Source organism: Fusarium oxysporum, chromosome 5 (genome assembly GCF_000149955.1).
Source record: "Fusarium oxysporum f. sp. lycopersici 4287 chromosome 5, whole genome shotgun sequence".
In the NCBI taxonomy this organism is placed as follows: domain Eukaryota; kingdom Fungi; phylum Ascomycota; class Sordariomycetes; order Hypocreales; family Nectriaceae; genus Fusarium; species Fusarium oxysporum.
In genome coordinates this window covers 1,220,547-1,247,132 of record NC_030990.1, presented here as the reverse complement: position 1 = coordinate 1,247,132, position 26,586 = coordinate 1,220,547, and the positions used below count along the sequence as shown (strand labels likewise).

The 26,586-nt window shown below is 48.6% G+C and overlaps 8 protein-coding genes and 1 non-coding gene across 17 annotated transcripts; 3 read left to right on the top strand and 6 right to left on the bottom strand.

Annotated features, from left to right (window-relative positions):
• Nucleotides 1-81: 81 nt before the first annotated feature.
• FOXG_01536 (glutathione S-transferase) lies at nucleotides 82-1,066 on the top strand (the record flags this gene model as incomplete). Its single annotated transcript, XM_018378401.1, has 5 exons — nucleotides 82-177; nucleotides 236-460; nucleotides 518-575; nucleotides 632-799; nucleotides 855-1,066. The coding sequence occupies 5 exons, from the start codon at nucleotides 82-84 to the stop codon at nucleotides 1,064-1,066; spliced, it is 759 nt and encodes a 252-aa protein (XP_018234314.1).
• A 243-nt stretch (nucleotides 1,067-1,309) lies between these two features.
• Nucleotides 1,310-6,061, bottom strand: FOXG_01535 (ABC transporter; the record flags this gene model as incomplete). The annotated part of the gene is made up of 4 exons (XM_018378400.1): nucleotides 1,310-1,479; nucleotides 1,531-1,888; nucleotides 1,936-2,812; nucleotides 2,865-6,061. 4 exons carry the CDS (start codon nucleotides 6,059-6,061, stop codon nucleotides 1,310-1,312), a joined length of 4,602 nt encoding a protein of 1,533 aa, XP_018234313.1.
• Nucleotides 6,062-8,826: 2,765 nt separating this feature from the next.
• On the bottom strand, nucleotides 8,827-8,946 carry FOXG_18124. The gene has a single exon. It is a non-coding gene; the product is annotated as a tRNA-Gly (tRNA).
• Nucleotides 8,947-9,080: 134 nt separating this feature from the next.
• FOXG_01534 (ubiquitin thiolesterase) lies at nucleotides 9,081-14,646 on the bottom strand. Of its 5 annotated transcripts, none has more exons than XM_018378397.1 (11): nucleotides 14,028-14,646; nucleotides 13,508-13,661; nucleotides 13,236-13,383; nucleotides 12,715-13,174; nucleotides 11,723-12,665; nucleotides 11,029-11,675; nucleotides 10,836-10,978; nucleotides 10,352-10,781; nucleotides 9,986-10,300; nucleotides 9,806-9,935; nucleotides 9,081-9,751 (listed from the first exon to the last, which is right to left on the bottom strand). In XM_018378397.1, the coding sequence occupies exons 1-11, from the start codon at nucleotides 14,028-14,030 to the stop codon at nucleotides 9,642-9,644; spliced, it is 3,483 nt and encodes a 1,160-aa protein (XP_018234310.1). In that variant the 5' UTR covers nucleotides 14,031-14,646; the 3' UTR covers nucleotides 9,081-9,641. The 5 variants fall into 5 exon arrangements, with proteins under 5 accessions (XP_018234310.1, XP_018234309.1, XP_018234311.1 ...); XM_018378396.1 differs by having other exon boundaries at nucleotides 9,101-9,542; nucleotides 9,600-9,751; nucleotides 13,508-14,580; XM_018378398.1 differs by having other exon boundaries at nucleotides 9,101-9,751; nucleotides 10,352-10,778; nucleotides 14,028-14,541.
• A 704-nt stretch (nucleotides 14,647-15,350) lies between these two features.
• On the top strand, nucleotides 15,351-17,545 carry FOXG_01533 (serine/threonine protein kinase). Its single transcript, XM_018378394.1, has 4 exons — nucleotides 15,351-15,834; nucleotides 15,895-16,014; nucleotides 16,066-16,348; nucleotides 16,399-17,545. Exons 1-4 carry the CDS (start codon nucleotides 15,686-15,688, stop codon nucleotides 17,200-17,202), a joined length of 1,356 nt encoding a protein of 451 aa, XP_018234307.1. The 5' UTR covers nucleotides 15,351-15,685; the 3' UTR covers nucleotides 17,203-17,545.
• On the bottom strand, nucleotides 16,327-19,560 carry FOXG_01532 (uncharacterized protein). Of its 2 annotated transcripts, XM_018378392.1 has the most exons (4): nucleotides 19,184-19,560; nucleotides 18,920-19,082; nucleotides 18,553-18,863; nucleotides 16,327-18,502 (listed from the first exon to the last, which is right to left on the bottom strand). In XM_018378392.1, the coding sequence occupies exons 1-4, from the start codon at nucleotides 19,286-19,288 to the stop codon at nucleotides 17,924-17,926; spliced, it is 1,158 nt and encodes a 385-aa protein (XP_018234305.1). In that variant the 5' UTR covers nucleotides 19,289-19,560; the 3' UTR covers nucleotides 16,327-17,923. The 2 variants fall into 2 exon arrangements, with proteins under 2 accessions (XP_018234305.1, XP_018234306.1); XM_018378393.1 differs by having other exon boundaries at nucleotides 18,553-19,082.
• A 402-nt stretch (nucleotides 19,561-19,962) lies between these two features.
• Nucleotides 19,963-23,234, top strand: FOXG_01531 (periodic tryptophan protein 2). Its single transcript, XM_018378391.1, has 3 exons — nucleotides 19,963-20,040; nucleotides 20,100-20,212; nucleotides 20,275-23,234. The coding sequence occupies exons 1-3, from the start codon at nucleotides 20,023-20,025 to the stop codon at nucleotides 22,826-22,828; spliced, it is 2,685 nt and encodes an 894-aa protein (XP_018234304.1). The 5' UTR covers nucleotides 19,963-20,022; the 3' UTR covers nucleotides 22,829-23,234.
• On the bottom strand, nucleotides 20,377-24,718 carry FOXG_01530 (uncharacterized protein). 3 transcript variants are annotated; one of them, XM_018378388.1, is made up of 4 exons: nucleotides 24,266-24,718; nucleotides 24,166-24,207; nucleotides 23,396-24,117; nucleotides 20,377-23,350 (listed from the first exon to the last, which is right to left on the bottom strand). In XM_018378388.1, the coding sequence occupies exons 1-4, from the start codon at nucleotides 24,440-24,442 to the stop codon at nucleotides 22,888-22,890; spliced, it is 1,404 nt and encodes a 467-aa protein (XP_018234301.1). In that variant the 5' UTR covers nucleotides 24,443-24,718; the 3' UTR covers nucleotides 20,377-22,887. The 3 variants fall into 3 exon arrangements, with proteins under 3 accessions (XP_018234301.1, XP_018234302.1, XP_018234303.1); XM_018378389.1 differs by having other exon boundaries at nucleotides 20,377-23,304; XM_018378390.1 differs by having other exon boundaries at nucleotides 23,396-24,207.
• Nucleotides 24,719-24,968: 250 nt separating this feature from the next.
• FOXG_01529 (uncharacterized protein) lies at nucleotides 24,969-26,464 on the bottom strand. Of its 2 annotated transcripts, XM_018378387.1 has the most exons (4): nucleotides 26,165-26,464; nucleotides 25,392-26,114; nucleotides 25,236-25,334; nucleotides 24,969-25,165 (listed from the first exon to the last, which is right to left on the bottom strand). In XM_018378387.1, the coding sequence occupies exons 1-4, from the start codon at nucleotides 26,301-26,303 to the stop codon at nucleotides 25,161-25,163; spliced, it is 966 nt and encodes a 321-aa protein (XP_018234300.1). In that variant the 5' UTR covers nucleotides 26,304-26,464; the 3' UTR covers nucleotides 24,969-25,160. The 2 variants fall into 2 exon arrangements, with proteins under 2 accessions (XP_018234300.1, XP_018234299.1); XM_018378386.1 differs by having other exon boundaries at nucleotides 24,969-25,334.
• Nucleotides 26,465-26,586: the final 122 nt, after the last annotated feature.

Here is a 26,586-nt window from a genome sequence, read left to right as displayed (position 1 = left end):
CAAGAATTCAGAATTGAAAGCATTAACATTTGACCTCTAATTATCATCAAATCTCTGCACAGCTTCAGACCCTAGACCACTATGTCAGCCGAGAATATGATCACTCTCTACTGCGAAGGCACTCCCAACCCACTCAAGATCTCCATTGCACTTGAGGAGCTGGGCTTGAAGTACAATGTACGAACCCTAGTCCCAAAATAGTTGTGTCTACTTCTCACGTAGTCCATATATATAGGCTCATGCAATTAAACTATTCGAACACGAACAGAAAGAGGAGTGGTTTCTTGACATCAACCCAAACGGTCGTATCCCAGCCATTGTTGACACAGACGAGCACGGCAACGAACTCAAGATCTGGGAAAGTGGTGCTATCTTGCAGTATCTTGTGGAACGGTATGACAAGGACCACAAGATCTCGTATCCCCGTGGTACCAAAGAGTACTGGCAGATGACGAGCTGGGTAAGTCCCATACCTACAAGTTACTGTTGGAGAGATATCTAATCGAAGTCCCCATAGCTCTTTTGGCAAGTCAGTGGTCTCGGCCCTATGCAAGGTCAGGCAAACCACTTTGAGAGTACGTTACCAGTATTGAGCCGAGATAAAAGGGGTAACTGAACTGATAGAATAAAGTGTCTGCTTTTGGTGATTATCCATATGCCCTGAAACGATACGTCAACGAAACGCGCCGCCTGTACCGAACGATGGACAAGGCTCTTGCAGAAAATCCATCCGGATATCTTGTTGGCGATCATCTCAGCATCGCCGACATCGCCATTTGGCCATGGACTACCGCATACAGTAAGCATTTCACTCAGGGATTGTATACATAAAGGCCACTAATTTCCACCTGCAGAGTACAGTGGCCTCTCCCAGATTGACGAGTTTCCTCACGTCAAGAACTGGATGTACAAGCTCCTCGAGCGTCCTGGGTTTGAGAAAGGCCGCAATGTGCCGAGTCCTCATATTTACCTTCAGCTCAATGAGTTGCCGGACGAAGAGCTGAAAAAGCTGGGGAGGGAGAGATCGGTTTGGGTTCAGGAGGCTATGAAGCGTGATGCTGAATGATGACTGAGCCTTGTTGGGAGGGTTGAATAGATGAAATTATACTTCAACATACTCGGTTCTGGGGTACATTTGGCGGAGACAATTTGTTACAGTTGCTACTGAACAATATGAGAAACTGGTGTTAGATGTAGTATTAAGGGCTGTACGATTCTTCGTTTGCCAACCCGGTTTGTCTATTATATCTCAAATCCTCGCTAGTACTTTTCCATATCCTTTCTAAATTGCATTTACTAAATCGATTTCTTACTCCTCCTTCTTTCGCTGAAACGGCTTCTTGATCAGATCAACCAACTTGCCCAACCCTCCAAAGATCGTTCCAAAGCCAAAGCTCCATCCCCGAACACGGACTGTGTAAATAAAGAAGTAAACGAGCATCCAGTTGGACACACAGAATGCTAGGAAGATGCCAAAATCTGCAGTATGTTAATACATTGTGTCGATACGGCTTGGTTGGGTCAGCATACCTCTCCACTTGTCACTCGCATCAATATTGAGCGACGCTAGGTAATCGTTACCAGAAGACATTGGGCAGAACTCGCAAGCACTCGTGGCGTTGGGGTTGACGAGATATCCTCCGGCGGAGTCTGCAAATGCTCCTGCATATTCTTGGCATGTTTGTCCCGGGGGAGCGTCAAACTTGGCAGTCTCTTCGGACGAACATTCCACTGGAGTGCCATCAAGAGTCGCTGCCAGGATGCCTCCAATCCAGTATGTAGAGGGGTTCGCGTAGTACATCCAGAACCTCCAGAAGACAGGAAGTGAGGCATATGGGCGAACAACACCGTTGAACAAACCGAACATGACAAAGAAGAAGGGCAAGACCTAATGCTGTTAGTACGACAAGATATATTATCGAGGGCAGACCTTACATTGGAGATAACGGTAAAGCTGGGGGCAAACGCGCAGATCCATTGTCCCCAGCTTGTCATGAAAAGAAAGATGAGAAGAGTCATCAGGAACGTGTAGCCTGAAACAGAGCTCTCGGTTGGAAGTCCAGTGGGCCAGTACCACAACACAAAGTACAACACTGCTGACACTACAGCCGCTGGGATATCAGAAACAATGTTGGCAGTACAGAAAGCAAACCATCCGTAGATACGAGAAGGATATTCTCGGGCTTGCCAAAGCGCCATGTTGGTAAAGAACTTGGGGACGACGCCATTGACGATGGTGGGAGGAACTGTCACGATCAAGAAGCAAGTGAACATGCGGTTCTGCATGTCTTGCATCGTGTAGCCAAGTTTCCAGAAGGTAAAGCCATTGAAGATGCCAAAGATGACCGCAATGAAAAACTTTCCATAGATGTAAGAGGGGTCGCGCCAGTGTTGCCGGAACATACGCTTGGTCAACTCGACCGTCTGAAGCCAAGTCGGTGCAGCAAATTCAGAGTGCTCCTTGTTTGAAGAAACTACTCCCTCCGTTGCGGAACTTCGAACTCGTTTGAGACCATCAATTTCTTCAAGCACTTTTTGGGCTTCCTCACTTTCAACCCATTCCTGATTCCAATCAACTTTGGTGCCGTCAGGCCGCCTGTGCGGTCGTGCAGCAGTCTCAAGAATGAATTCGGCGACGTTCTTGTTAGGGGGGCAGACAGCACCGCGGTCCGAGAAGTACTTGACGACGTCTTCTCCATTCTCGCCCATGGGGCCAAAGTAAAATGTGTTACCTCCAGGGTTCAGAGCAAGGACCATATCAAACTGCTGAATAAGAACAGAGCTTGGCTGGTGAAATGGTGCAGATGATCGCCTGACCAGCGCGGCTCAGCTTTCGGAGGAAACGAACAATCGAGTAAGCAGACTGCGAGTCAAGGCCAGATGTGGGCTCATCCAGGAAGAGAAGCAGTGAAGGCTTGGCCGCCAATTCCACGCCGATGGTTAGGCGCGTGCGCTGTTCCACTCCGAGACACATGATAACGGCATCTTGGAGGTCATTGAGCTCCAGCAGGTCGATGATCTTGTCCACGTACGCAAGCTTGTCAGCACGGCTGACAGACTTGTCCTGTCGCAGAATGGCAGAGAACTCAATAGCCTCTCTAACAGTCTGAGTTGTATCGTGCAGGTCACCCTGAAGGCAGAATCCAGTGTTTCTCTGGAAGTCCGCGCCAAGAGACCGTCCATCGACAAGCATCTCACCTGTAACGACGCCGATGCTTGTACGCTGCGAAAGGATGTTGAGGAGTGTGGTTTTTCCAGCACCTGAAGCTCCCATAAGGGCGACCATGACACCAGGCTTAGCATATCCGCTGACCTTGTTCAGAAGTTCTTCTCGGCCACCAAGATATGGAACTGTATACTCGATGTCACGCCATGTGAAGATAGACTCGCTATCGGTAATTTGTTCCAAGGCTTCGTCTTCACTTCCTGGGTTGGGGTCAGCGACAACGCCGGAAGAGGTGCTGGCACCATTTCCAACAACTTTCTCGTCATCGACAGGGGCTTCGGCTTTGCGTGCTTGTTCCTTAGCCTTCCGGCTCTTCTTGAAGATTAAGGCACCACCACCACCTTGTGTGAAGCTGACCATCTCTGTTGCCAATACCGTGACGAGGATATAGAGAACAGCAAAAGCAATGACAACGCCAAAGTTTCGCCATAGGTTTGATCGGCTATAGTTGTAGGTAGCTTGTAGATAATCGCTTCCTGAGACTGACTGCGCATTGACTGTAGCTCCGCTAATCGCACAACCCTGATATCCAGACTGAACTCCGGGTCCCTGCGGAACTAGCTGGGAGGGAGCACATTCCATAATTCTATCGGACAGCTCGTTGGTCAAGACAGCCTCGAAACTGTAGCTGATGGGATTGATCCAGTACAGCCAGCCGAACCAGATATAGTCCTTCAACAACTGCGTCTTGGGGATGACGTATCCGGTGTAAATAATGAGCAGGTTGAGCGAGATTCCTGAAAATCGTACGGCTGTGTCAATCTCTGGGGACAAGCTAGCAAACATGCGATACAGGGCTGTGACCATGATGGTTGTGGTATACACAAAGAGCATGTAGATCCAGAACTTTGACACATCCACATCAAGCCCAGTCATGAAGTACATGATGAGACCAAAGATGCACACCTGGACAGCGATAACAGGGAAGTCGAGCAGAACGCGAGCAAGGGAAACAGCGGAGGGACGATAGAAAGCATAGTCGTGGTGTCGAGCAACAACGGCACGCCCAGACACAGCCTTCATAAGCTCAGAGAGTTGAAGCCAGCCCAAGAAGAGAATCGAGAAGAAGATGGTACCGCCACGACTGAAAGCACTTGCCGTGTCTTCGGTCTGTCCATAGAAGAGAGATCCAACAATGAAACCGTTGGAGATGATGATGAAGAGCTTTGTCCAGAGTGTTGTGGTATCGCCGAACAGGAGCCAGGCTTCTCGCTTAGTGCAAGCAAGCACCTGTCGGGGGAACGAGATGGTGTAAGGTGACTTGTCGGAGACGTGCTTTGACTTCGACTCCTGGACGGCCCCCTGAAACCTCTTCGCGTCTTGGTAGTCAGACCGGTGAAGAGACTCCTTGTATGCAGCAACATCAGCCAGGAGCTCTTGGTAGTGTGGTGAGTTCCTGAAAGCCGACTCAAGCTCTTCTGGTGTTCGGGGAGCGCGGTGTTCAAATCCGGGTCGGAAGCGTCGTTCGGTCGGATCGGTGACGGCAGTCAAGAAGTCTGCTGTCGTCTGTCGTTCGGGACATTCGAATCCAAGGTCAATGAAATACTGCTTTGCCTTGTTGGCAGGTCCGGAGAAGATCTGTCGGCCTTGATCGATGACCAGAACCTTATCCATCAACTCGTAAATACCCTCTCCGGCCTGGTACAAGGTTACGAGAGTGGTTCGGTTGCTAATATCTGTCATAATACGCAGAGATCGTGCGTAGTCAAGGGCAGTCGATGCGTCGAGTCCTCGAGTAGAGTTATCCCATGCCATCACGGTAGACTTGGAAGCCAGTGTCTCTGCAATTGAAACTCGCTTTCGCTCACCACCGGAGACACCTCTGGTAAAGTCATCACCAACCACAGTATCTCTTGTGTGGCTGATACCAAACATCTTCATGAGAGCATCCACAATAACCGGAATATCGGCCTTCTCCTTGATCTTGGTCTTGTTGGTAAGCGCAAAAGCGAGAGTCTTCCACACGCTCAGAGTAGCAAAGTGAACATCGTCTTCGCCGTTGTAGTTGACCTCGCCTCGGTAGTGCTTCTTCTGCTCAGCAGCAGAAATACCACTGTACGAAACTTCTCCTTCGACGGCAGCATATGATTCGCGGTTGTTGCTGATAGCTTTGAGGAAGGTACTGCACCCAGCGCCAGGCCGTCCCAGGACGAGCATCATCTCGCCATCACGAACACATCCGGTGAAGTCGTTAATGAGTGTTCGGGTTGGGGGCTTTCCAATCCGGAGGGAAGGAAAATATCTGGTGAGGACATTGTAGAGATCGGGGCCGAATGTACCAAGGATAGCATCAGGTACAGTTCGAACAAAAGTTGTTGTGCTTCCGACGCCTTTGACGGTGAGGTTCTCATACACAACGCCAACTCTTTTCAGAGATCCCTCCTCCTCGGAGCGCTTTTCGAAATGGCCTTCTCGCATAAAGCGGCCGAGTTCGAAACCCTCACTCTCTTCAGGACCAGCTTCCACATCGGTCTTGGAACCATCATCGTCGTCATAGTCATGTTCATGTTTCTCTGACCGAACTCGAGCAGCAGTACTCGTCCGTCTACTCTGAGCCCTGCTTGCATGCGTGTCTGCTGTCCTTGTCTTGTGTAGGCTCATCAAGTTGTGACGTAGAGACTCGAATTCTTGCATGGCCTCTTGAGCAGTGACATCTTCCTGTCCACGCTCACCCCATTTTCCTTCTTGGACGACACCTGATTCGGAGGAGCTGCTGCTTGTAGGATTATGTTGTCCACCTTCGACAGTTTGTTGAGAAATGGGTTGCTGCTGCTGTTGCCGCATAGAAGATTGTGTGCGGCGAAGAGCATCGCCGTCTACCGTGTTTCCCAACATGTTGACGGCGATTGTACGAGATTAAGAGAAGAAAGAAAAACTGTGTATGTTGTAGTTATTAGGGAAAAGATTATGGGGATCAGCCGGTGAGCGGCACCGCTTTGATATTTGTATGCAGTTATTATCTCTGTAGGTCTGCCCTATCAAGTGTTTGGCTATGAAAGGGGAAAGACCGGTGAAGATAAGCTTCACAACGGAGAGCTGCAGGACAGGCAGGAGCTTTAGTAGCACGCAATGATGACTTCTCAACGTCTCAACCCTGAGAATAATTGTATTTATAATGACCCCTAGTTATGCACATTTTTTTCTCTCCGTAGTGACGTAAAGGTGCCTCCGGTACGCTAAGGGAGATGGAAGGGATTTAGACGAAGAGTATCCAAAATAACCTGCTCAGTTGTTAACCATAATAGGCAATGGTGTCAGCCTTTCTTTTCTGTCACTTCTCCGGAGCTCAGTTAGCGTGTGGATGCGCTGCAGACTGCTGAGAATGGAGTTTAGCTCTTGTGTCCGAATCTTTGTGCCTAACGTTATGGAGTTTGTGGAGTTGCTGACTCGGGATCTGAGATAAGGCCCCACATATTTTACTTTAACAGATTCATGCCAAGTCGCAGATCCCTTGTCCCGGCCGGACATTGCAGCGTAATCCATCGGATTTTAGCGCCACAAACTCTGAATTCCATCTTTTGCTGCTGCAGCATACGCCTAAACGCCGGGTACCTGAACCGGTGAACACGTATAAGAGTCGTCTCGGGGCTTGCCGGGTACTTCAGTAATACAAGAAAGTGGAACTGTTTACGCCGTAAGAGTCACAGTAATTTACTCTATTGTGAACTGTTTCTGAAATGAGAACATTGATGGATGTTTTGTATTGGTAATCACAGCGAGCAAACGGCTTGCCAAGGCCATTGTGGAACGCTGATTAACGCTACCAATGCAATGCACATAAGCACAGAGCCTCCCCCAACGTTATCAGTTAATAATGTGAGGGCGCTGGGGGGTCAATATAGGTCAACGTAGGCGTCCTCCACCGGAGCTGCTAGAGCTTTCCAATATCCATATTTATCCTCCACGGTGCTGCCTCTGATTACAAAGTCAACTTTGAATCGGACCCTTTTCACATGCCAAAGATACCTCGTCCGTTAGTATTGGGTTAAGTCGGCCGAATGATCGCTGCAACAGCAGACATGGGCACATTAGTCAAGCTTGGGAGGCAGCGTTGCTCCCCAAACGTTAAATACTTACAGGAGATGATTGCCCAAAAGCTATGATCACAACGGGTTCTCATGGCAATCTTAGGATAAACTGTACGATTCTCCCATCTTGGCCATAACTTTATGATTGGTGGAGTCAATAAGGTGGGAATTCTCACGAACGTACAAGTTCGTTAGCAAGGGTGCACTCGTTGCCGATATAACCACCGAAAGTGACGTTGGCGACATCCTTATATCAGGTTCCGAACGGTACGGAGACTACGAAACTGTTGAGTTGGTTCACCTTACTTTTCAAAGTAGAGAATTACCCTCGAGGTCTGTACTAAGACCACTTCTTGGAAAAGTCCTCTGTTTCCCGTCTGGCAACTTAGTCTCAATATCAAGCTGAAAGCTGAAGGAGTTACTTTGGCAATTTCAGGATGATCTTGTTGAAGAAGTTTAGGCAATCCTTAGAATGAGTTAGGATTTCTTTATAGGAAATATCTCCCGCTCGTATTGAAGCATTGCCGAAGTATTCCTGTAGCAACCTGTTCCAATAGCTGTTGTGTGTCCGTCTTGTTAGACTGAGAAATAGTCGGGTCTGAGCAAACATAGGGGTTCCTCTGACGCTCTGACATGCCGCAAAGGCCAAATGGGAAAATAGCTGAAACATGTGGTTCTCAGATCTTGTAATGCTTCTTTTCGCTCTTTCTCTTGCAAATATTGACAAGTAAATACTACCTAGTGTAAGAGAATTCTCAGAAGGTCTTGATTCGTCAAAAGCGCATCAACGTTTCGTTCTATCCGGGTTATGAGTCAACTCCCTTGATATTTTGAAGTATTACTTCTTGGCTACTTCTGTTTCTCTTTAAATATTCGCACTAGGTGGAAAGCCGAGAGTTGGGATTAAGGAGGCTCAGTGCCTACGTACTAAGTATTACTGTCGCAGATGTCTTATAACATGAAGTATCGTGGTAAGAGCAGAGTAAATGGAGACACTAAAAGCTACAGACCGCAAATCGTTTATACATCTCGGCATTCAATATCTACCTCATTAAACTTCGATGTAATGCCGCCAGGACTGTGTCGCTCCTATCTCTGTGACTCATTGCAACTGTCTTACAATCATCTGAGGGTTGCACAGAACTGCCAACAATTCTATACAGAACACCCTCTACTCCACATCTTTCATGTTGATAGTTTGTTAACGAGAGTTGCTCTGGAACAGACATGGATCGTTGTTTTACAAAAGGATGGCCGTCTGGGTTTTTTGTTGCCCGGGCCCCGTGACACACAGGCGATCATCTAGATAGTGGCATTCGAGCAAATATACCTGTTCATTATTTAATTATTAACGCTTCCAGATATGACTATTCTTAGTATCTCTCCAGGACTTTGATGAGACATGGCATACAGAAATAATGGACCGGTTCCTTGACCGCAGAAAGGTAGTAAGTACCAAGGTCAACAGCTCTCTTCGATCATGACACTTCGCTAAAAGATGAACAAACAAATCAATAAAAGGAAATACTCCTATACTGCTCTCAAACTCGAAAAATGCAAAAAAAGGAAATTTAGCAATTGCACGTTTCGATCGTGCGACCTCCGGGTTATGAGCCCGGCTGCGTCTGTTAGTAAGGATTTTTATGTGCAGATAATGGTAGACATACCGCGCTTCCACTGCGCCAAATTGCTTTCTTTGGTGGCAACCATATTGTAAATTTCAATTTACAAACCTCATCTTCGAGGTCTGGCTTACTTGACAGCACACATCGATACCGTATCTAGATTAGAATTGGCACCACACAGCATCGTATATGTCAAAAGGTCAAGACTAGTAGATTTAATAATAGCACATGACATTAAAAACTCCAAGCTAATACTAAGATTTCGTTACGATATAATACCATGTTTGCCCTCCGTTATGGCAATACATAGAATCGATGTCTTTCGGTGTCTTTCGTACATCCAGTCTCACAAGAACATGCATATATGAAATATCATGATCGAGCACGAACGATTGGAATGAATAGTAAGAATGAAATTTATGCCGTAATCATCGCCCCTATCCTTCTTGATTCATGCTTTCATTTCGCATGCCTTTCCATCCATTCATCATCATGACTGGGCAAAACCCGCCTCTCAGCTCAGACACTCATGTAATGCACCCTTGCGTGTGCTCTTTTCCACGGCTTTGTGCTCGTCAGTTGAGCAGCAGCACCAATGCTTTTTGACTGCGAATGTGCGATGCTTGAGTGCTGCGGTTCCCAAGCGGCAGGCAGGCTTATATGCTAGATACTCAGTGTCTCTGCCTCATCATCGGCGACACTCATTGCCTTATTGCTTACATGCTCTCGTGACAACATGATCTCCTTCTCTTTCGGCACCTTTCATTTAAGGAATAGGTCCCCAACGCCGTTCCTCAATGTCCTCGTTCTATCTACATGGTCAAGGCCGAGGTAGTCGTCTTCCCCTTGTATGAAACTTGATAGCACATCATCTAAAAACATGTTGTTAGTTACTCAATAAGTCAAATGCAAAAAATGGCACTGACCGTCATTGAGATATTGGGGTTTTGAGTAATTGGCTCGTCGCACAACAGCGATCTTGATCTTCTCAAAGCTCTTGCCTTTGATTCCGGTTCGCTTCTCCAATCGCTTCTTGGTGTCTGCAAAGCTCTCGCCCTGTCGCTATGTTAATTCATTGAATGCGTCTTAGTATCAAAGGCACTCACCTCGATGACCAGAAACTTGAACGGCACGCCATGAACGCGGCTGACGTCGTTGTGGAAGTGGAAGACATGAATGAAATGGGTATCGTCGGCATTGAGCTCCTCTTGAGGAACTCGTTCCGCATAGATCTTCGCAAACTCGTTCAAGTTAATAACGGGGTGTTCGCGTAGAGGCTCACGGTAGAAGCGGTTGGAGCTAGTTTCGTAGATGCGAATTCTTCCACCGTCCGTCTCGCTTGGTATTTGCGCCTTTCTTATCAAAACCTCGACTAAATCGTCAATAGTTCCTGTTTTGGGGACGAGTAGGTCGTATGTATCCTGCATACAAGGTTAGTCGCATTGTCGAAAGATGATGAGACTCAAAAATACCTCTTTGGTGATGCCTTCGCTCAGCAAATTGACCTTGATGCTCTTCTTGGTGTCGAGTTCTGTTAAACTCATCTCAAGGACTTCAAAGTAAAAGGCATCGTCTCTCTGAGTGGAGTTGAGGGCAGTTGAGCCCATAGGGCTGAGAATCTGTCGCAGTGTTGGGTTTGCTCCGCGTCTAACCGGTGTCTTGGGGTTTTGCGTGGAGGCGTTTACTGTCCAAAACCGAATATGTGTCGGTTTCACGTCCAAATACGCTCCAACACGCTCTGAAAGCGTGTCATAAGTTATCTTAGTGTTAAGCACGAGATCAAATGGGGGATACTGCGCCTGATCACATCGAGCGGGATGCGGGTGGAACTTAACCGTTCGCCTATTCTCAAGGAAATCGTAGTATTCACGCGCATCCTCGAAATGGTCAGATGTGTTACTTCTGAAAACATGTCAGTAAATGAATGGCCCGCACTATATTACTGTAACAACATACGTTTCTTGCGAGGTCTTTTCACCAGCGCGCTTTTCGACGCCGGCCTTGGTTCGCTGGAAGCAGATAATGTCTCCGTCTTGCAATTCGGCAACCTTCAGCGACTGCTTGGGCTTGAGAGGTTCAATCATAGTAGGCTTAATCTCCTATTTTGAGTTAGTTACCTTCGGTCGTTCAAGGTGAGTAGTTTTCTTACTTCCCAAAGCAGAAGCTTCTCCTCAGCAGGTAGCTTCTCGCCCCATCCCATCTTCTTCAGGATCATTGGCAGCAGTTCTTCAACTTTCTTGTCCTTGGAAATGTAGACATGGCCGACACCCCGCAGCGTCTGGGCGTCGATATCGAAGTGCTTAAGAAGAAGTAAGATGGTGTCATTCTTGACGATAACACCATTGGGCTGACTCTGGTAAGATGGCCAGATTGGCTCTCCATCAGCATTGACTTCCTCGGCAACCTCAGCCCACACACGTAAACTAGCATCCCTGTGGGCAGCGGAACGGGAGAAAGTCTCGTCGACTGTAGGCCGCAAATCCATAATGGGTTGGTCAGGGCGAACTGTCTTATTCTGTCGATTGACCATGAGCCAAAGTCGTACCCTTCGTGGATCTTCGCCCATATCCGATGCAACTTGCGCAACAAACTCCTCCATGGTCATCGCGCGACGCACGCGATAGAACTTTGGCGCAGCGGGATCCTCAGGCTTTGCATCAAACTGACACAAATCTGTGCCGCCATATTGTTGAAACGAGTAATCAGTGATCACCTTGGCCCACATGTATAGATGCGCCTCTCGCTGTTCTTTCTTGCGGGCCTCCCGCTGAACAGTCTCTTCCTCAAATTTTTGCCCTATGGTGGTTAGCAAGGTGACAAAGGAAGAACGCCAAAAGACTTACTAAGATGAAGCGGAATATGATCCTTGGTAACCGGACACAGGATATCATCTATACGAGATTGGCGGATATACACCAACATGTATGCGCTGTTTTGGCGCATAATGGGAGCCTTCTTTTGCACAGGCGCACGCGGGTAACCGTTGGATGTTTGATACTCTCCACCAAAATTCTCTTCCAACACTTCGCGCATCGTCGCCTTGGTGACCTTATCATCGTCGTACTTATAGAACCATCCGTCCTTTTCAGGCTTCAAAAAGGCATAGTAATGTCCTGCGTTCAGATCACCACTGTGGACTAGAACGCTGTGAAGCTGATACGTCCATGGAACAGATTTGTCGGCATCCTCAGATAGGTACGGCGCAGCGTCAAAAAACTCGGGGAACTCGTATCGATCATTGATCTTCATCATGGTGTCGCGCTGGATATCGTACTCGAAGCGCTTCAGCTGTAGATGGAGTACGTCAGGAAAGCTGTTGAAAATGACACCTTTGTTCGCATCCTGGAGCTTGTACTGATCACCAGCAAAGTATTGATTTTCTCCATCCATCTTTTCGACCTGAACGTAGTCCTCAAAGCTCTCGAGCAGATGCTTGTTACCACTGACATTCAACTGAATGTCCCAAAAGTCCTCGATTCGGCTGGATTCATAGTCGACGTTGATACATGAGATGTATGTCTTGATCTTGCCACTGAACATTTCTGGCAGGACATTCTCCGATGCAGTTCCCTTCATCTTGTCTTCCATCCTCTCCATGAGTTTGCGTGAAAACTCCTGCACATCCTGTTGCTCGAAGATATGTCGCGTGTCCCAGCCGAAAGATTTTGTGAGTTCCGTGGTTCCAACGGCCTGGTCTGACGTTTGTAGCTGGTAGAAAAGTCGTTGCAATGTATAAGCACTGTTGGTCATACTGGGGTCGGCCTCCGTAGGAATTTCGTAGATAGCCTATAGAAGTCAGCTAATAGTATACAAGAGAACAGCCAAGAGACACTACCTTTCTGAACTTGTTTGTAAAATAGAGTGATTGCATCAGGGAATTCAGATAGCAGGTGGCACCCTGGTTCTTGAGCCCAACATACCCCGTCTCCTTCTTGGAATCGTAGTTGGCGAAGTTGTGCCACAAAACACCCGTCTCATCCTCGACGAGGCGAAGATAGGCGGTGATGTTGGCAGTGTCATTTTCGCAGAGGGGTCGGCTGCTGCCCTCCCATGGTACATTAAACATTCGGCGGTGCTCGACAAATCGAGTAAAACCCCAATCGCCTTCTTCCTTAGTGAATCGATGGTGGGCAGTGTGATGGACATATAGGCTGGGGTCGTTCGGGTTCCATAGGACGAGCGCAAATTGAACACAGCAGCTCCAGTTATCGGGAACACTATCAGCGTCGAAGCCATGTTCAAGATAAATAGAGCATTGGTCAATATTATTGCCGTGTGGGAAAAGCAGAATTCGCCTATAGTAGTGGAACGTCAGCATTAAGAGTAACGGCAGCGCCGGAATCAACTTAGCCGCACCATGGGAAGCCACCTGCTTGAAAAACAGGACCATGTTCCTTCTTATTCAAGCTTCGCCAGTTTTCGACAGTCCATGTGTATTCGTAGTCTCCGAGTATTTTCGGTTCATCGATGAGGGGTGGGAGACAGATCTCTCTCATGGCTTCATCTAGAGGCATGACAGTTAGCCCAGATAGCTCCAGGAACGGATGGTGGTCATGACAGAAAACATATGATGCCTAGGGTCTGCACCAAATGCAAGGAGTCAATGAGATAGTGAAAGGAGTACGCACGGTCGTTCGCCATGGGCAGATCTTGCAGCTGGTCGACTTCGCTTTGTTCGAGGTTATCGGGGTTAATGATGGCGACCTTCTCTGGCTCGTTGGCCACGCCGATATAATCGTCCGTGTCCATGACCATGTCGTTAGGTGAGTTGATATCGTGAGTCTGCAGCAGATTGCGACGGTCAGCGTTGAGCCCCGAGCGAAAGCATAGGCGGCGATGAAACGAGGTCATGATGTCGGCATCGGGAGTGACTGGGGTTAGTGTGGGTGGTGAGGGGCAAGTGGTAGGCTATTGGAGGTGATGATGACTTCAGGGCACTAGGTAGAGAAGTCTGCGCAATACTTCATGTCAAGAAGATGTGGTAAGGTCGAGTCGAAGTTGCATAATATGTGATGATCGCAGAGCCAGAAGGATGACGCAGCTGTGTTGATGGGGCCGCACGAGTTGCTCTCCAGCGACCATGGGAGTCACGGCAAGCTGCATGGAACAAGATTGCACGGGAAGGGGCAGCAGCAGACAGGAACATACCATTTTGAGGAAGCTGCGACCGAGGCGGAAGAATCGGTGACGTTAAGGCAGGCACCCGAGAGAGTAAACCTCACGATATAAAGACGGGCGTGGCAGTAGCAGAGCAACTCAATCAATGCAAGCGCTTCAGCCAAAGCTCGACGATGTCGAGTGGCGCAAAGGGCAGGGAATAAGAGACCAGGTGTTGCCGTGAGCAAAAGAGTATTGTCCAAAAAAAAAAAAAGAGAGGGCTCGGAACTGGAGCGCAACGCAAGGCAGTGAGTGAATGCGATGCAAGGCAAGCAAGGCAAGGCAATGCTATGCTATGACGATTGGGGAAGACGAGTTCTGCACTGTTAAAGAAAAAAGAGTAGAGCGGTCGGTTATGTCAGTAAAAGACGATGCCCACAACTCAGGTCCTAAGCCCCTAGACCTTTCAAATTCCAGGTCAAGTCAGGTCGCGTCTAAACAAAGAGAAGAGGCTGTAGTTTGGATAAAACTAAACTGGGAGAAAGGAGTGTGAGGTGAGTGAGTTTGGATCCAATGTCTTGCATCGATAGGCAGAGAGAGCCAGTAGTAATCAATCATTCAGCGGGAACAAGAGTTGTGCGAGACTTCAGGCTTGACGAGAGTGGTGAGGCGATAGCTAGCAAATGTTGTCACGCGACTTGTTATTTGCGGACAAATGCACTATAAATGCTGTATTACTTTAACAGACAGCAGCCACGCCAAGCGTCATCAGGTCACCCCGCCAATGACGTTGTCAGTTCTCTCATAGCCAAAGGCTAAGCTTGAGTCTTTGTCAGATAAATCATGCCTCGGTTTTGATGGCTTGCAACTTCATTCAGGATGCAGGCAAATAGAAGCGGTCTGACGCAAGCTGGGAAACATATTTGGTTTTGTTTCCCATGTCGTTTTTCAACTTTGCACTAAGGAACCGAGATACTTTGTCTGACATGCTCATAGATGTTATGAAGTTACCTATGCCATGCCTTAGCTTAGGTAGGTACTTCGAAGAACAGCTCGAATTGACAGAGTGTGCGTCAGCATGATTCCCCTGAAAAGGACAAACATCAATACTTGATGAAACACGATTCGTTCTTTTCTTTTACACCATTTTTGGACAGACATTTAGACTATATGAAATACTCATGGGCCGTTACAGCTCATTGCCACAATGCAACAATCAGACGCCACAACTACCTAGGTAGATCCAGGAAGCTACCCTAGATTCATACAACAAAACATTGAATGACTGGTTGTCATGGACATGCCTTCTGTAAATAAATAGTCACATATCTAAAACAGCCCCATCTACAGCTTCACAGCTTGTGCTGGGCTTATCAGCCTCAGAACTCAGCCGTGACCGGGATAAACACAAACGGAAACCTCTCCTCCTTCCTGCAACCCACCATTTTGGGCGGGCCGGTATCGCCAACAAGATGTGGGGTAGAACTCCAATCCCGTTCCTGGGCAGTAGGTATCGAGTCACTCGCCCAAAGCTTCCTTCCCACCGAGACGGCGTATGCAGATTGTCTCCTTTCGCTCCTACCATCCATACTCTCCTCTTCCAAACGCAGAACATCGTCTGAAAGCACCCTATACTTATGCCAACCGATTGGGCTTAACGCATCAACCAATACAGACTTCGATTCATCCTCGCATGTGCCTGTGACGACATGCCATCCATCGCCCTGCGACAGAGCAGGCGATGTAAACTGACAGATCCGCGTCCTTACCTGGCGAATATTCCCCGTACCTCGTATACGAAGTTTCAGTTTCGCGCTGGTACAAACGCATCATGGCGTCCTGTTTCAATCCTTGATGAGTATGGCATTTTCTTTCGATATGATTTCTGGTTGCAAAAGCTAACTCATGATGCCTTCAGCTGGGTCGCGAAAGAAGCTCGACCTATCAGTCTCCGCCAACTTATGGTTTTTGGCCGCTCTCTTACAGAATCTCGTCTGATAAGCTCGGCTAACTATGTTCGCACTGAATTGCCTACACGGTAAGTCTTGGGAAGCTTCGCAGAGAATAAAGAGATCTGACATGTGATTAGAATTGCGCATCGGATCCGAGATATGCAACGTTTACCCTATGTCGTTACTATGAACCCACATATTAAGGAGGTTTACGACCTTTACTACCACGCCTTCGATACATTCCGCAAAGTGAAAGAGGTTAAAACATTGGAGGACAACGACAAGCTGTGCGAACTCATCAGCCATAACCTAAAGGGCCACTTGACTGTGATACCGAAGCTTGCTATGGGAATCCTAGAATGCGGTGGTCTCATGAGTCCTCAAGATCTGGATAACTTCATGAACACCATTCTTAGATCGGTAGGGTGCCCATCCTTACACGACTTTGGTGACTTACTGACATAGAACAGCGCATTTCTAGACGTGTCATCGCTGAGCAGCATCTTTCACTAACAGAAACCTACAACTCCCCTAACTTCTCTCCCGGAGCCAAACTTTCCGAATCCGACTTCATCGGCGAAGTGTTTATTAAGTGCTATGCTAAGGATGTTGTCGAGCGCTGTTCTAAAGCCATCACTATTCTTGCCCGCACAACGAATGGCCCTGACGTCCAGATTCCCGAAATCACAGTTGATGGCCATCTCGATGCCTCTTTTCCTTACATTCTAAGTCATCTCGAGTACATCATTGGCGAGCTCCTCCGCAACTCTGTCCAGGCCGTCATTGATCGACATCAGAGAGTCCATTCGGACCCTGACAGTGTGAAGCCGCCCCCTGTGGAGATAACCATCTGCGAGAACCAGCAACATGTTATCATCCGCATATGCGATCGTGGTGGTGGTATCCCTCGTGCTGAACTGCCACATCTCTGGTCTTTCAGCAAGGGTCCGCAAAGCCAAAGACGTCTCGAGAATCTTGCGCAGGTGCCGAAGATGGCAGCAACGATGCAGGAGCTTCACGTAGAGGAGGAATTGGGGCGTGCAGATTTGAAAGCACCGCCTTATCAAAGTTCATTATCGTCTCTCACCAGTCGGCCGCCCAACCTGCGTCTCGGCATGGGTTTACCTCTGAGCCGTGTCTATGCTGAGTATTGGGCTGGAAATCTTGACTTGCATAGCCTCGAGGGCTACGGAACGGATGTCTTCCTGCAGATTTCGCGACTTGGAAATAAAAACGAGCAACTGACAACACGAGCCAGCATGGACGCCTTATAGCACTGGGGGTCTGGGGTAATATCCTAGACGGAAAGACTGAGATTGACTTCAAACCTGTAGTGATTTCAATATTGTACTCAGAGGACACTGTATTTCTTTTTGGGTATGAATTTGGTCAGTTTGGCCTAGAGCATGGAGTTTGGTGGCTGTTTCCCCCGGTTCACATTTGGTTAATGGGACTCTTGCAACATTTCATGGAATATTGAATAGCAACCAGAGGTGTTATGCAATGGATTGAAACCTTCGAATCTCAAACTGGTATCATAAAATGTTGTGATTGAAATTACATCGAAACTAAAATGTGCCTAGCTGAGAGAAAGGGCTCTAGTAAAAGGTTGTAATAAAAAACGGGTAAGACTATCAAGGCTTTCTCCATACGTCTTGTTCGCTTCAAAGGCGTCTCGTACTTGTGGGTATGAGTTGCCGGCATAGCGACCAAGAACAAACAAAATCATGGGGAGGGAATCATAACTCCTACACAACATGCCGCGGCCATGATAACAAGTCCCAGCAAGGGCAGCTCCCCTTTGACCTCCGTAGGGAAGAGCGAGCAGGTATATCCATGAACTCGTGGTCCCTCTCCTGTCTTCTTGTGGTATTCTTCGGACCTTTCATTTTTCAACTCCAAACCCCAAAACGGAGCTCCAGGTAAAAGAAACTTGAAGAAACGACTGTCCAACTGCAGCCATGCAAGTGTGCATAAAGGCCTGCTCGAAATCGTTTAGCGGCGACCGTGGCTGCGGACAGCGCTGCCCTGCATCTGCTCCAGCTCTTGCTCGAGCTGCTTGATCTGAGCATGGGTTTGCTCGAGATCCTTGTTGAGACGGTCGCGCTCGGAGATGAGCTTCTGCTCCCATTGACGGAAACGCTGCTCCTCGATCTTGACCTGCTCGGTAAAACGCTTTCGGAGAGCCTCCTCCTCTTCCTTGAACTTGGGGTTGTCGAGCTTTCGGGGACGAGCCTCGCCGAACTTGCGGGTCTCCATCTGTTGAGCGCGGTAAGCCTCGTAGTGCAACTCCTCGGTGGTGTGAATAAGGTCGAGCATGTGTGTTCGGATCAGGATAGAGCGGAGCTTCTTGAAATCGCAGTGGTCCTCATTCTCAACCTCGGCAACACCCCAAGAGTACTGTCGGCCCTTGACAATGCGGCCATCACTGGTCTTGACGTCCTTCTCGGAGCCGATAACAGCGAAAGGCATGGCGTTCATAAGGCTGCGGGCATGCTGAGCGGCAGCCTCATCGTCCTCCTCGATCGGGGGCTGGTAGATCTTGATGTTCTGGGCTTCAATGACAGAGACAATCTAGATAGAGTTAGAATTGGGGGTTGTGAACTCGATGCATAATTACTTACGCGCTGCTTAAACTTGGCCAAGTCGGCGGGGCTGAGGGTGTCGGCCTTGGCAATAACGGGGATAAGGTTGACACGCGAGCAGAGACGCTTCATGACCTCAATATCGAGAGGCTTGAGGGTGTGGCCGGTAGGGCGGATGAAGTAAAGGCAGGCATGGACACGGAGGTCGATCTTGTCCTGGCGGCGGGGCTGTTGCTCCTGAAGCATGTAAGACTCGTGCTGGTCGTCGAGGAACTCGATAATGGGCATCCAAGAATCGCGGTTGTTAACGTAGTCGCCGAATCCGGGTGTGTCGATGACGGTCAGTCGGACTGAAAGGGGGTGTTAGCGAGGGTTGGGCAACAACGTGCTTCATTCAGAGCTATACCCTTGAAGAACTTCTCCTCGAGCTCGGCCTTGGTGATCTCGATCTCGACAGTCTTATCAACCTGCTTCTGGTGACGGCGCTTGTGGTCGGCATAGTTCTTGATGGTGGTGGAGAAAAGAGTGTTGATGAAGGTAGTCTTGCCCAGACCAGACTCGCCAGCAACCTAGACATGATGCGGTGAGCAATAGTTCAGAAGATCTCGATGTGCCTTGCTATGTATGTATAGCAATGAAAAACGAGTGAGTTGATTGCTTAGAAGCATACCATAATAGTGAAACCGGCACCGCGCTTCGCGACAATCTTGTGTCGCTGGTTGGGCAGATTGGCAATACCAATCGGTGAAGCGTTCTCGGCAGTTGCAGAAGCCATCTTGAAGTTGTTGATTTGGGTACGGGAAGATAAAGGTTGAATTAGAAGAGGATCTGAAGCGTAAAACACGACTTTAAAACAAAGACAATGCAATGCAAGACAACAAGCGACTGCGATATCGCGATGAAGGTCGAACGAGTGCAAATGTTCAAGGTGGAGAGGGAGGTTTAGGGACAGCTCGTGCTTGCCTGAGTTCAGGGGAATTGGAACGAATTTCCTGCCCTTTCCCCCTAAAGCAACTCCCAGGGACGCTTGCTTCTGATAGGCTAGCGTTGACACGGTACCGTGAGTGGACAGTGGCTAGTGGACACGGGGCAGCAAGGGAAACTGCCAAACAAAACGGGTCTTGCTATGCAAGATCGAGTAAACAGCCACTGCCCCTAGCCTGCATTGGTCCCTGGAGCTTTGGCCAGCCAAGGGGAGGAAAGAAAACTTAGGACATTTATCCTAAGTGACAAAAAGACTTAGGTAAATTTAGTATAATTTAGTATAACTTAGTATAAATTTAGTGGGCCGTAGATTAGATATTTTTGGCGCTTTGGTTTAACATCAGAAGTTTTCTTGCTTTGCTCCCAAGGGCCAGCCACACTTCTGGTGGCACATCATCGTCTCGGAATAACTCTACCGCCGACTGTCGCAAAAAATCGGCTCTTATCGATAAGGCGCAACGATGAATTTTTGGCGGTTTGCGATTTGATGTTTAGAAGCATCATGGCTATGACCTGCAGACAATAATGAAGACCGATTTCAAGGTAAGGATGACAATGAGATGCTTCCGGCCTCGATGAGATGTGTTGACTTATCACTATAGTTCTCGAACTTGCTGGGCACTGTTTACTGCCAGGGCAACCTGCTCTATAGCCCCGATGGCACCCATCTTTTCTCGCCGGTCGGCAACAGAGTGACTGTCTTTAATCTGGTAGAGTAAGTTACCTTGAGCCGGTCTGAACTTCAAAATGAATGGGCCAAAACTAATTGTTCCACAGAAACAAATCATATACCCTCCCGTTCGCTCACCGCAAAAACATTGCCCGCATCGGACTTACACCACGCGGCAACCTTCTCCTCTCCATTGACGAAGATGGACACGCGATCTTGACCAATGTCCCCCGAAGGATATCCATATACCACTTCTCCTTCCGATCTTCTGTCACAGCACTTTCATTCTCGCCATCTGGTCGACATTTCGCCGTGGGACTGGGTCGCAAAATTGAGGTCTGGCACGTTCCCTCGACCCCCGATGCTTCTGCCGAGGGTGAACTCGAATTTGCTCCTTTCGTTCGATACCACACACATACCGGCCATTTCGATACCGTTAGCCATATTGAGTGGTCCAGCGACTCGCGATTCTTCCTCACAACCTCCAAGGATCTCACGGCGCGGATATGGAGTTTGAACCCTGAGGAGGGTTTCACCCCCACGGTGCTTTCAGGCCATAAACAGGCTGTCATCGGCGCTTGGTTCTCAGAAAACCAGGAGATGATTTACACTGTTAGCAAGGATGGCGCCGTCTTTGACTGGCAATATGTTAAGCCTATCAACCGTATCAAGGACGACGACAAGATGGAGGACGATGATGAGGATTCAGATATGCGATGGCGCATTGTCCAACGGCACTACTTCATGCAGGGAAGCGCTCATGTGCGATGTGCCGCTTTCCACCCTGAGACGAATCTCCTGGTTGCTGGTTTCTCCAACGGTCTGTTTGGCCTGTACGAGATGCCCGACTTTAACATGATACACAAGCTGAGCATCTCGCAAAACGATATAGATTTTGTCACCATCAACAAAAGTGGCGAGTGGTTGGCGTTTGGTGCATCTAAGCTGGGGCAATTACTGGTATGGGAGTGGCAGTCTGAGTCTTACATCCTTAAACAGCAGGGCCATTTCGACGCCATGAACGCTCTGGTCTACTCACCTGACGGCCAGCGCATCATCACCACTGCAGATGACGGAAAGATTAAGGTCTGGGATATTCAGTCAGGCTTCTGCATAGTTACCTTCACTGAGCATACTAGCGGCGTTACAGCCTGCGAGTTTGCCAAGAAGGGTAATGTTCTCTTCACATCAAGTCTGGATGGATCCATTCGAGCCTGGGACTTGATCCGATACCGAAACTTCCGAACTTTCACAGCACCTACAAGACTGTCATTCTCATGCATGGCTGTTGACCCTAGTGGCGAAGTCGTAGCCGCTGGATCTCTCGATTCCTTCGACATTCACATTTGGTCCGTCCAGACAGGCCAACTTCTTGACCAGTTATCAGGCCACGAGGGTCCTGTCTCGTCTCTCGCATTCACACCCAATGGTGACTCACTTATCAGTGGTTCTTGGGATCGCACAGCCCGTATCTGGTCCATCTTCAGCCGGACACAGACCAGCGAGCCTCTGCAGCTCCAGGCTGATGTTCTCGATATCGCTGTCCGTCCAGATTCTTTGCAACTTGCCATCTCAACATTAGATGGCCAGCTTACTTTCTGGTCAGTAACAGATGCAGAGCAGACTTCTGGAGTCGATGGACGAAGAGATGTTTCAGGAGGACGAAAACTCACAGATCGTCGAACAGCGGCAAATATGGCCGGCACAAAGAGCTTTAACACAATTCGATATAGCGCTGATGGCAGCTGTCTCTTGGCTGGCGGAAACAGCAAGTACATCTGTTTGTACTCCGTGACAACCATGGTGCTGCTGAAGAAGTACACCGTCAGCGTCAACCTTTCTCTCTCTGGTACCCAGGAATTCCTGAACAGCAAGTTGTTGACTGAAGCCGGCCCTGCTGGAGACCTCGACGATCAGGAAGCCTCGGACCGCGAAGACCGCGTGGATAGCTCGTTGCCAGGATCAAAACGTGGTGATCCTTCAGCACGAAGGAAGGCCCCTGAGGTGCGTGTGACAGGCATTGGTTTCTCACCTGCTGGCACTGCTTTCTGTGCTGCCTCTACAGAGGGTCTCTTGATCTACAGCTTGGATCAGGATATCCAGTTCGATCCTTTCGACCTGAACATGGAGATCACCCCTGCCTCAACACTCGCTGTTCTCGAGACAGAGCAAGATTACCTCAAGGCACTTGTCATGGCCTTCCGCCTCAACGAAGCTGGTCTGATCAAGCGAGTCTTCCAAGCCATCCCCTCCGCCGAAATTCCTCTCGTGGTTGCCGACCTCCCTACTGTTTATGTTTCTCGTCTTCTCCGCTTCGTCGCCGCCCAGACCGAGGAGTCACCCCACATCGAGTTCTGCCTCGTCTGGATCAAGGCTATCGTTGATAAGCACGGAGCTTGGCTCTCGGCAAACCGTGCCAAGGCCGATATCGAGCTAAGAGTCGTTGCGCGAGCTGTATCCAAGATGAGGGATGAGATTAGGAGACTTGCTGACGAAAACGTGTACATGGTTGATTATTTGTTGGGCCAAGCGGAGGATAGGTCTGGAAAGAAGGATGTCAAGACATTGGAAAGTGGCAAAACTGTGGATGTGAAGCTTATGGATGTCGATGGAGATGAGCAGTCTGAGGCGGGATCTGATGAATGGATTGGTTTAGAATAGACGGTAAATACGATTCATAATACCCATGCATATCATACAAGCCTTTCCTTTCGGTTGTCTTACATCTTAGCCTTGGGAATCTCCTCCCAAGCTTCATCGAACCCGGAAGATCTAACCCACATAGCACCTCCCTGCCTATCAGCTTCCTCATTGGCATCCAGCAACAAGTACACAGCCCTCAACCACTCGTCATCCCCCTTGATCTTCACCCACTCCTTGTTCTCATACGGTTTTGTAATTCTTTGCGCCAGCATCAATGCCCTGGCTAACTTGACAGTGTGCCCATCATCCACAACCTTGTGAATCCTCGGGAACAAATCTTCTGGCTTACCCACCAGCTTTTCTCCATCCTTAGGCTCATAGCCACGAAGCAAATCGCTACGAAGAGCTGGCGAGCCACGAGCGATGTACTGCAGGAGATCCATGCGGACCTTGTTCTCCAAGAAGCGCGCCTTGGTTGATACTGGAATCCAGGACTGTTCTTTCAGTGTAAGGAAGAAGGGCGTGGATGTTATGTGATGCCTACTCTGTTAAGAAACGAGGTGAAAGTGGAAATGAGAGACTTACATGAGAATAAATTCGAATCTTGGAGCATGAGGTGGATGAAAAGCAGCAGCTGAAGCAACGAAAGCAGAATGATGCACCATCTCGGCAATCTTTTCGTCCAGCTCCTCCTCACCAATTCTCACTCTCGCAGCCAAAGTGATCATCTCATCCTTCGCCCTCGTAAACACACCATCAAAGATCCGATTGGAATCATCCCAATGCGAGCTTTTTCGAAGTTTCTCATTCTTGACAGCATCTTCGTAAAGGCCACCGATGGTCTTCATCTTCGGTGGCGCGTCGGAAGCTTGAGCCTTTTCAGCAGCGGCTGTGAGAAACTCTTTATAATCGTCTCGATGAACGGCAGTCTGTGCAAGAGCTGAAGCGATGATCATGGGCTGTGACCACTCCATGCCATACAGCAACTGAATAAGTGGGTGAAGGATACCGGCAAATAGACGGCTTTGCATATCGCGACCTCGTGCATCGTCTTTGAAGAGATACTCCTTGAGTGTGTCCTGCCATCCGATTCTGTCGATTTCATCCTGAAAGAAACGAAAGAATGTAGCATAGTTTCGACCTTTGCCAAGATATTCTGACCAGTCTGAGCCGTGTTCCAGTTTATCAACGACATCGGGCTTTGGTTTCATTGCTTTAAGTTGATATGCCTTGTTAGCATTATAGGCTGTGTCTAGATCCTTTGTTGTTGCGCCGGTACCGTACAAAGTTAAGACTTGATGAACAATCTAAATGTCGTTAGCGAAGTATGAGACAGCTATATGAGTGGAATCTACATGGTCATGAAAACCAGATTCATTGAAGAAGACATGATGATTCTGATCAGTATTAGCCTTTGACTTGGTACACAGTAGTTTTGAACTCAGGCCGCCATACCTCTAAATCTTTCTGCAGCAGGTCAGTTGCCTTTGAGGCCTCACTCTGGCCAAGCTTCATCCCTAACAGCCCCGAGTTCTGGGGTTCCAGCTGAATCTTGAAAGGAGTCGCCATTGTTGAGTATCGTATTCTTGTCGTAGGTCTAGCAAAGACTCTCAAACTCGATCTCGCCAACATGAGGGGAACCACAAGGTATTTGAATGTGGCTACAAACAGCACAGAGAAACGTAGCCTCTTTGAAATGTCACAATATGTGATGTGTACTTGGGTGACGATGATATCACGTACAAACAAGGTGGGCTGACAAATGAAGACCAACCCGAGATAATCAGATCTCGGATCTCGCACTTTGACATCGAGCGGGGAGTTCTTAGGCAAGTCCGAATTAGTAACTCTTTGGAATCATTTGCTGGATTGACGTAGTATCGTGTTTATTTATTTCCCGTTTATAACATCAACAGCTGCAAAGAGGAAGCTACCCCGGATTTCCATCACTTGACATCATCAGAGGGTGTCATGCCCCGCTCTTTTTACGACCTGTAAAGAGAGAGACATCACCAATTAATCAGTAGAATCAACCGTCTGATGAGGTTCATTCGTTTTTGCATAAGCCAAGTTATCCAGAATCATGCTTTACAAAGTGTGAAGAATATTGATGTCTTTCACTGATCAGGCCGTCCCTTGAGAGTCTCAAGTTAGACCATGGCAAAGCAATATACAGCAGTGTGTGACATCATTTCACTTTGTCATAGTATCGCATGAAGACCTAAGAAACTGCTGATAAATTCGATCCTTTTATTTCATTATCTACCGAAAACCCAATCGGTAGATCCATCCCATTTTCCTGATCCCATAACCGTTTTTCGTAGCCATCATTTCATCCGCGTGCCTTAGTCTATTCTTTACCAAGAGAAAAATTAGATCATCATGAAAACAAAAACAAAAAATCATTGGACGGTTTAGGCCTTACGCTTCTTCAGGGCAGGGGCCTCATCGTCATCAGAGTCATCTTCGTCCATCTCCTCGAACTCGAGGTCGCTGGGCATATCATCGGCCTCTTGGGCGTTGGCTGGTATTGCTTGTTAAACCTGAACTGTCTCTGCTTCACGCTGTGAGAGGTACATACTGAAGTACTTGATGGCACCGGGCCACAGATCCTCGGCGATGAAGACGGCGAGATCATCGGCGGTGGGGAAGATCTCATACTCGTACTCATCATCATCGTCGTCCTCGTCCATGTCATCATCATCCTCATCGTACTTGCCCTCCTTGCGGGCCTTGCGCTTCTCCTCCTCGAGCTTGCGGCCCTCCTCAGACTCCTCGGGGCTGACCTTGCGGCCGCGGAAGCCGAACCAGCAGAAGAAGCTGACACCTCCCATGCCAGTCTCCTCCATGAGCTTGTGGAGCTTCTTGGAGGCCTCGGTCTCACCGAGCTTCTTGCCAGCCTTCTCCTCATCGTAGACCTTCTTGGCGAGGCTGAGCATGCCGTTGGTCAGATCCTTGCCCTCCTTCCACTTGATGTCGACGGGCTCGGAGACGAGACCGGCCCAGCCGTCCTTGTGGAAGCGCCAGTAGAACTTCTTCTCGAGAACCTTGTCCTCGAACCAGTCGTTCTCCTTGAACTCCCACTTGAGGGAGATGGAGCGAGGGTCACCGTTAGGGAGCTCGAAGCGCTCAACGGAGAGGCCGGTCAGGGCGTTGAGGAGGAGCTCGGAGTCGCTGGGCTGGATGTACTCATCGACCTCGGGAGGGGACTGCTCGAAAACGAGGGGCCAGAACTGGGGGATGTTGGCGATGACCTCTTGACGCTTGACGTAGAGGTCCTTGGTGAGCTTATCCTGCTGACGGACTGCTGCTGTTAGTAGAGTTTCTGTGAGACAAAGATGAGAATTGACTTACGGATCTCGAGCTCAACATCCTCAAAGTCATCCTCGATGGCCTGGAGCTTCTCATAGGTGATGAGGGCCTCCTTGACCTGCTCGTCGTGCATATCTCCGGCAGACATTTTGAACTTTAACTTGAAAGAATCAGGATGCATTCAAATCACTCGATATAACGAGAGAAACCGAGGGGTATCTTGTAGAGTATAAAAGGACAAAAAAAAGAGAAAGATGTGAAAGGGGAGAGAGGGACGAGGAAGATCGGTGTAGAGGTGCTTTATTTATTTACTGAAAGCTCTGCCCGCACCCATTAAAAAAAAATCTCATCTTAAGCTATGAAAGCTCCTCAGCGGTGAAAATCAACATTTTTTTTTCTTGAGGTGGGGTTCTCGCTGATGTCATTGGCTCCCGCGCCGAAGGACCCCTGTTTTTTTCACGGTA

Coding starts and splice junctions, on each gene's coding strand:
- FOXG_01529 (XM_018378386.1), bottom strand. CDS start 26,303: ATGCATCCTGATTCTTTCAAGTTAAAGTTCAAAATGTCTGCCGGAGAT. Junction 26,115..26,164: donor GGATGTTGAGCTCGAGATCC/GTAAGTCAATTC, acceptor TAACAGCAGCAG/TCCGTCAGCAGGATAAGCTC. Junction 25,335..25,391: donor CGGTGCCATCAAGTACTTCA/GTATGTACCTCT, acceptor AAGCAATACCAG/CCAACGCCCAAGAGGCCGAT.
- FOXG_01533 (XM_018378394.1), top strand. CDS start 15,686: ATGCCATCCATCGCCCTGCGACAGAGCAGGCGATGTAAACTGACAGAT. Junction 15,835..15,894: donor CCTGTTTCAATCCTTGATGA/GTATGGCATTTT, acceptor TGATGCCTTCAG/CTGGGTCGCGAAAGAAGCTC. Junction 16,015..16,065: donor CGCACTGAATTGCCTACACG/GTAAGTCTTGGG, acceptor ACATGTGATTAG/AATTGCGCATCGGATCCGAG.
- FOXG_01531 (XM_018378391.1), top strand. Junction 20,213..20,274: donor ACTGTCTTTAATCTGGTAGA/GTAAGTTACCTT, acceptor ATTGTTCCACAG/AAACAAATCATATACCCTCC.
- FOXG_01530 (XM_018378388.1), bottom strand. CDS start 24,442: ATGTTGGCGAGATCGAGTTTGAGAGTCTTTGCTAGACCTACGACAAGA. Junction 24,118..24,165: donor AATCTGGTTTTCATGACCAT/GTAGATTCCACT, acceptor AACGACATTTAG/ATTGTTCATCAAGTCTTAAC. Junction 23,351..23,395: donor AGATTCGAATTTATTCTCAT/GTAAGTCTCTCA, acceptor TTAACAGAGTAG/GCATCACATAACATCCACGC.
- FOXG_01534 (XM_018378395.1), bottom strand. CDS start 13,730: ATGACCTCGTTTCATCGCCGCCTATGCTTTCGCTCGGGGCTCAACGCT. Junction 9,936..9,985: donor TCAAGTTTCTGGTCATCGAG/GTGAGTGCCTTT, acceptor ACATAGCGACAG/GGCGAGAGCTTTGCAGACAC. Junction 9,752..9,805: donor ACCCCAATATCTCAATGACG/GTCAGTGCCATT, acceptor ACATGTTTTTAG/ATGATGTGCTATCAAGTTTC.
- FOXG_01532 (XM_018378392.1), bottom strand. CDS start 19,288: ATGGCTTCTGCAACTGCCGAGAACGCTTCACCGATTGGTATTGCCAAT. Junction 19,083..19,183: donor GTGCCGGTTTCACTATTATG/GTATGCTTCTAA, acceptor CATCATGTCTAG/GTTGCTGGCGAGTCTGGTCT. Junction 18,864..18,919: donor CGAGGAGAAGTTCTTCAAGG/GTATAGCTCTGA, acceptor ACCCCCTTTCAG/TCCGACTGACCGTCATCGAC.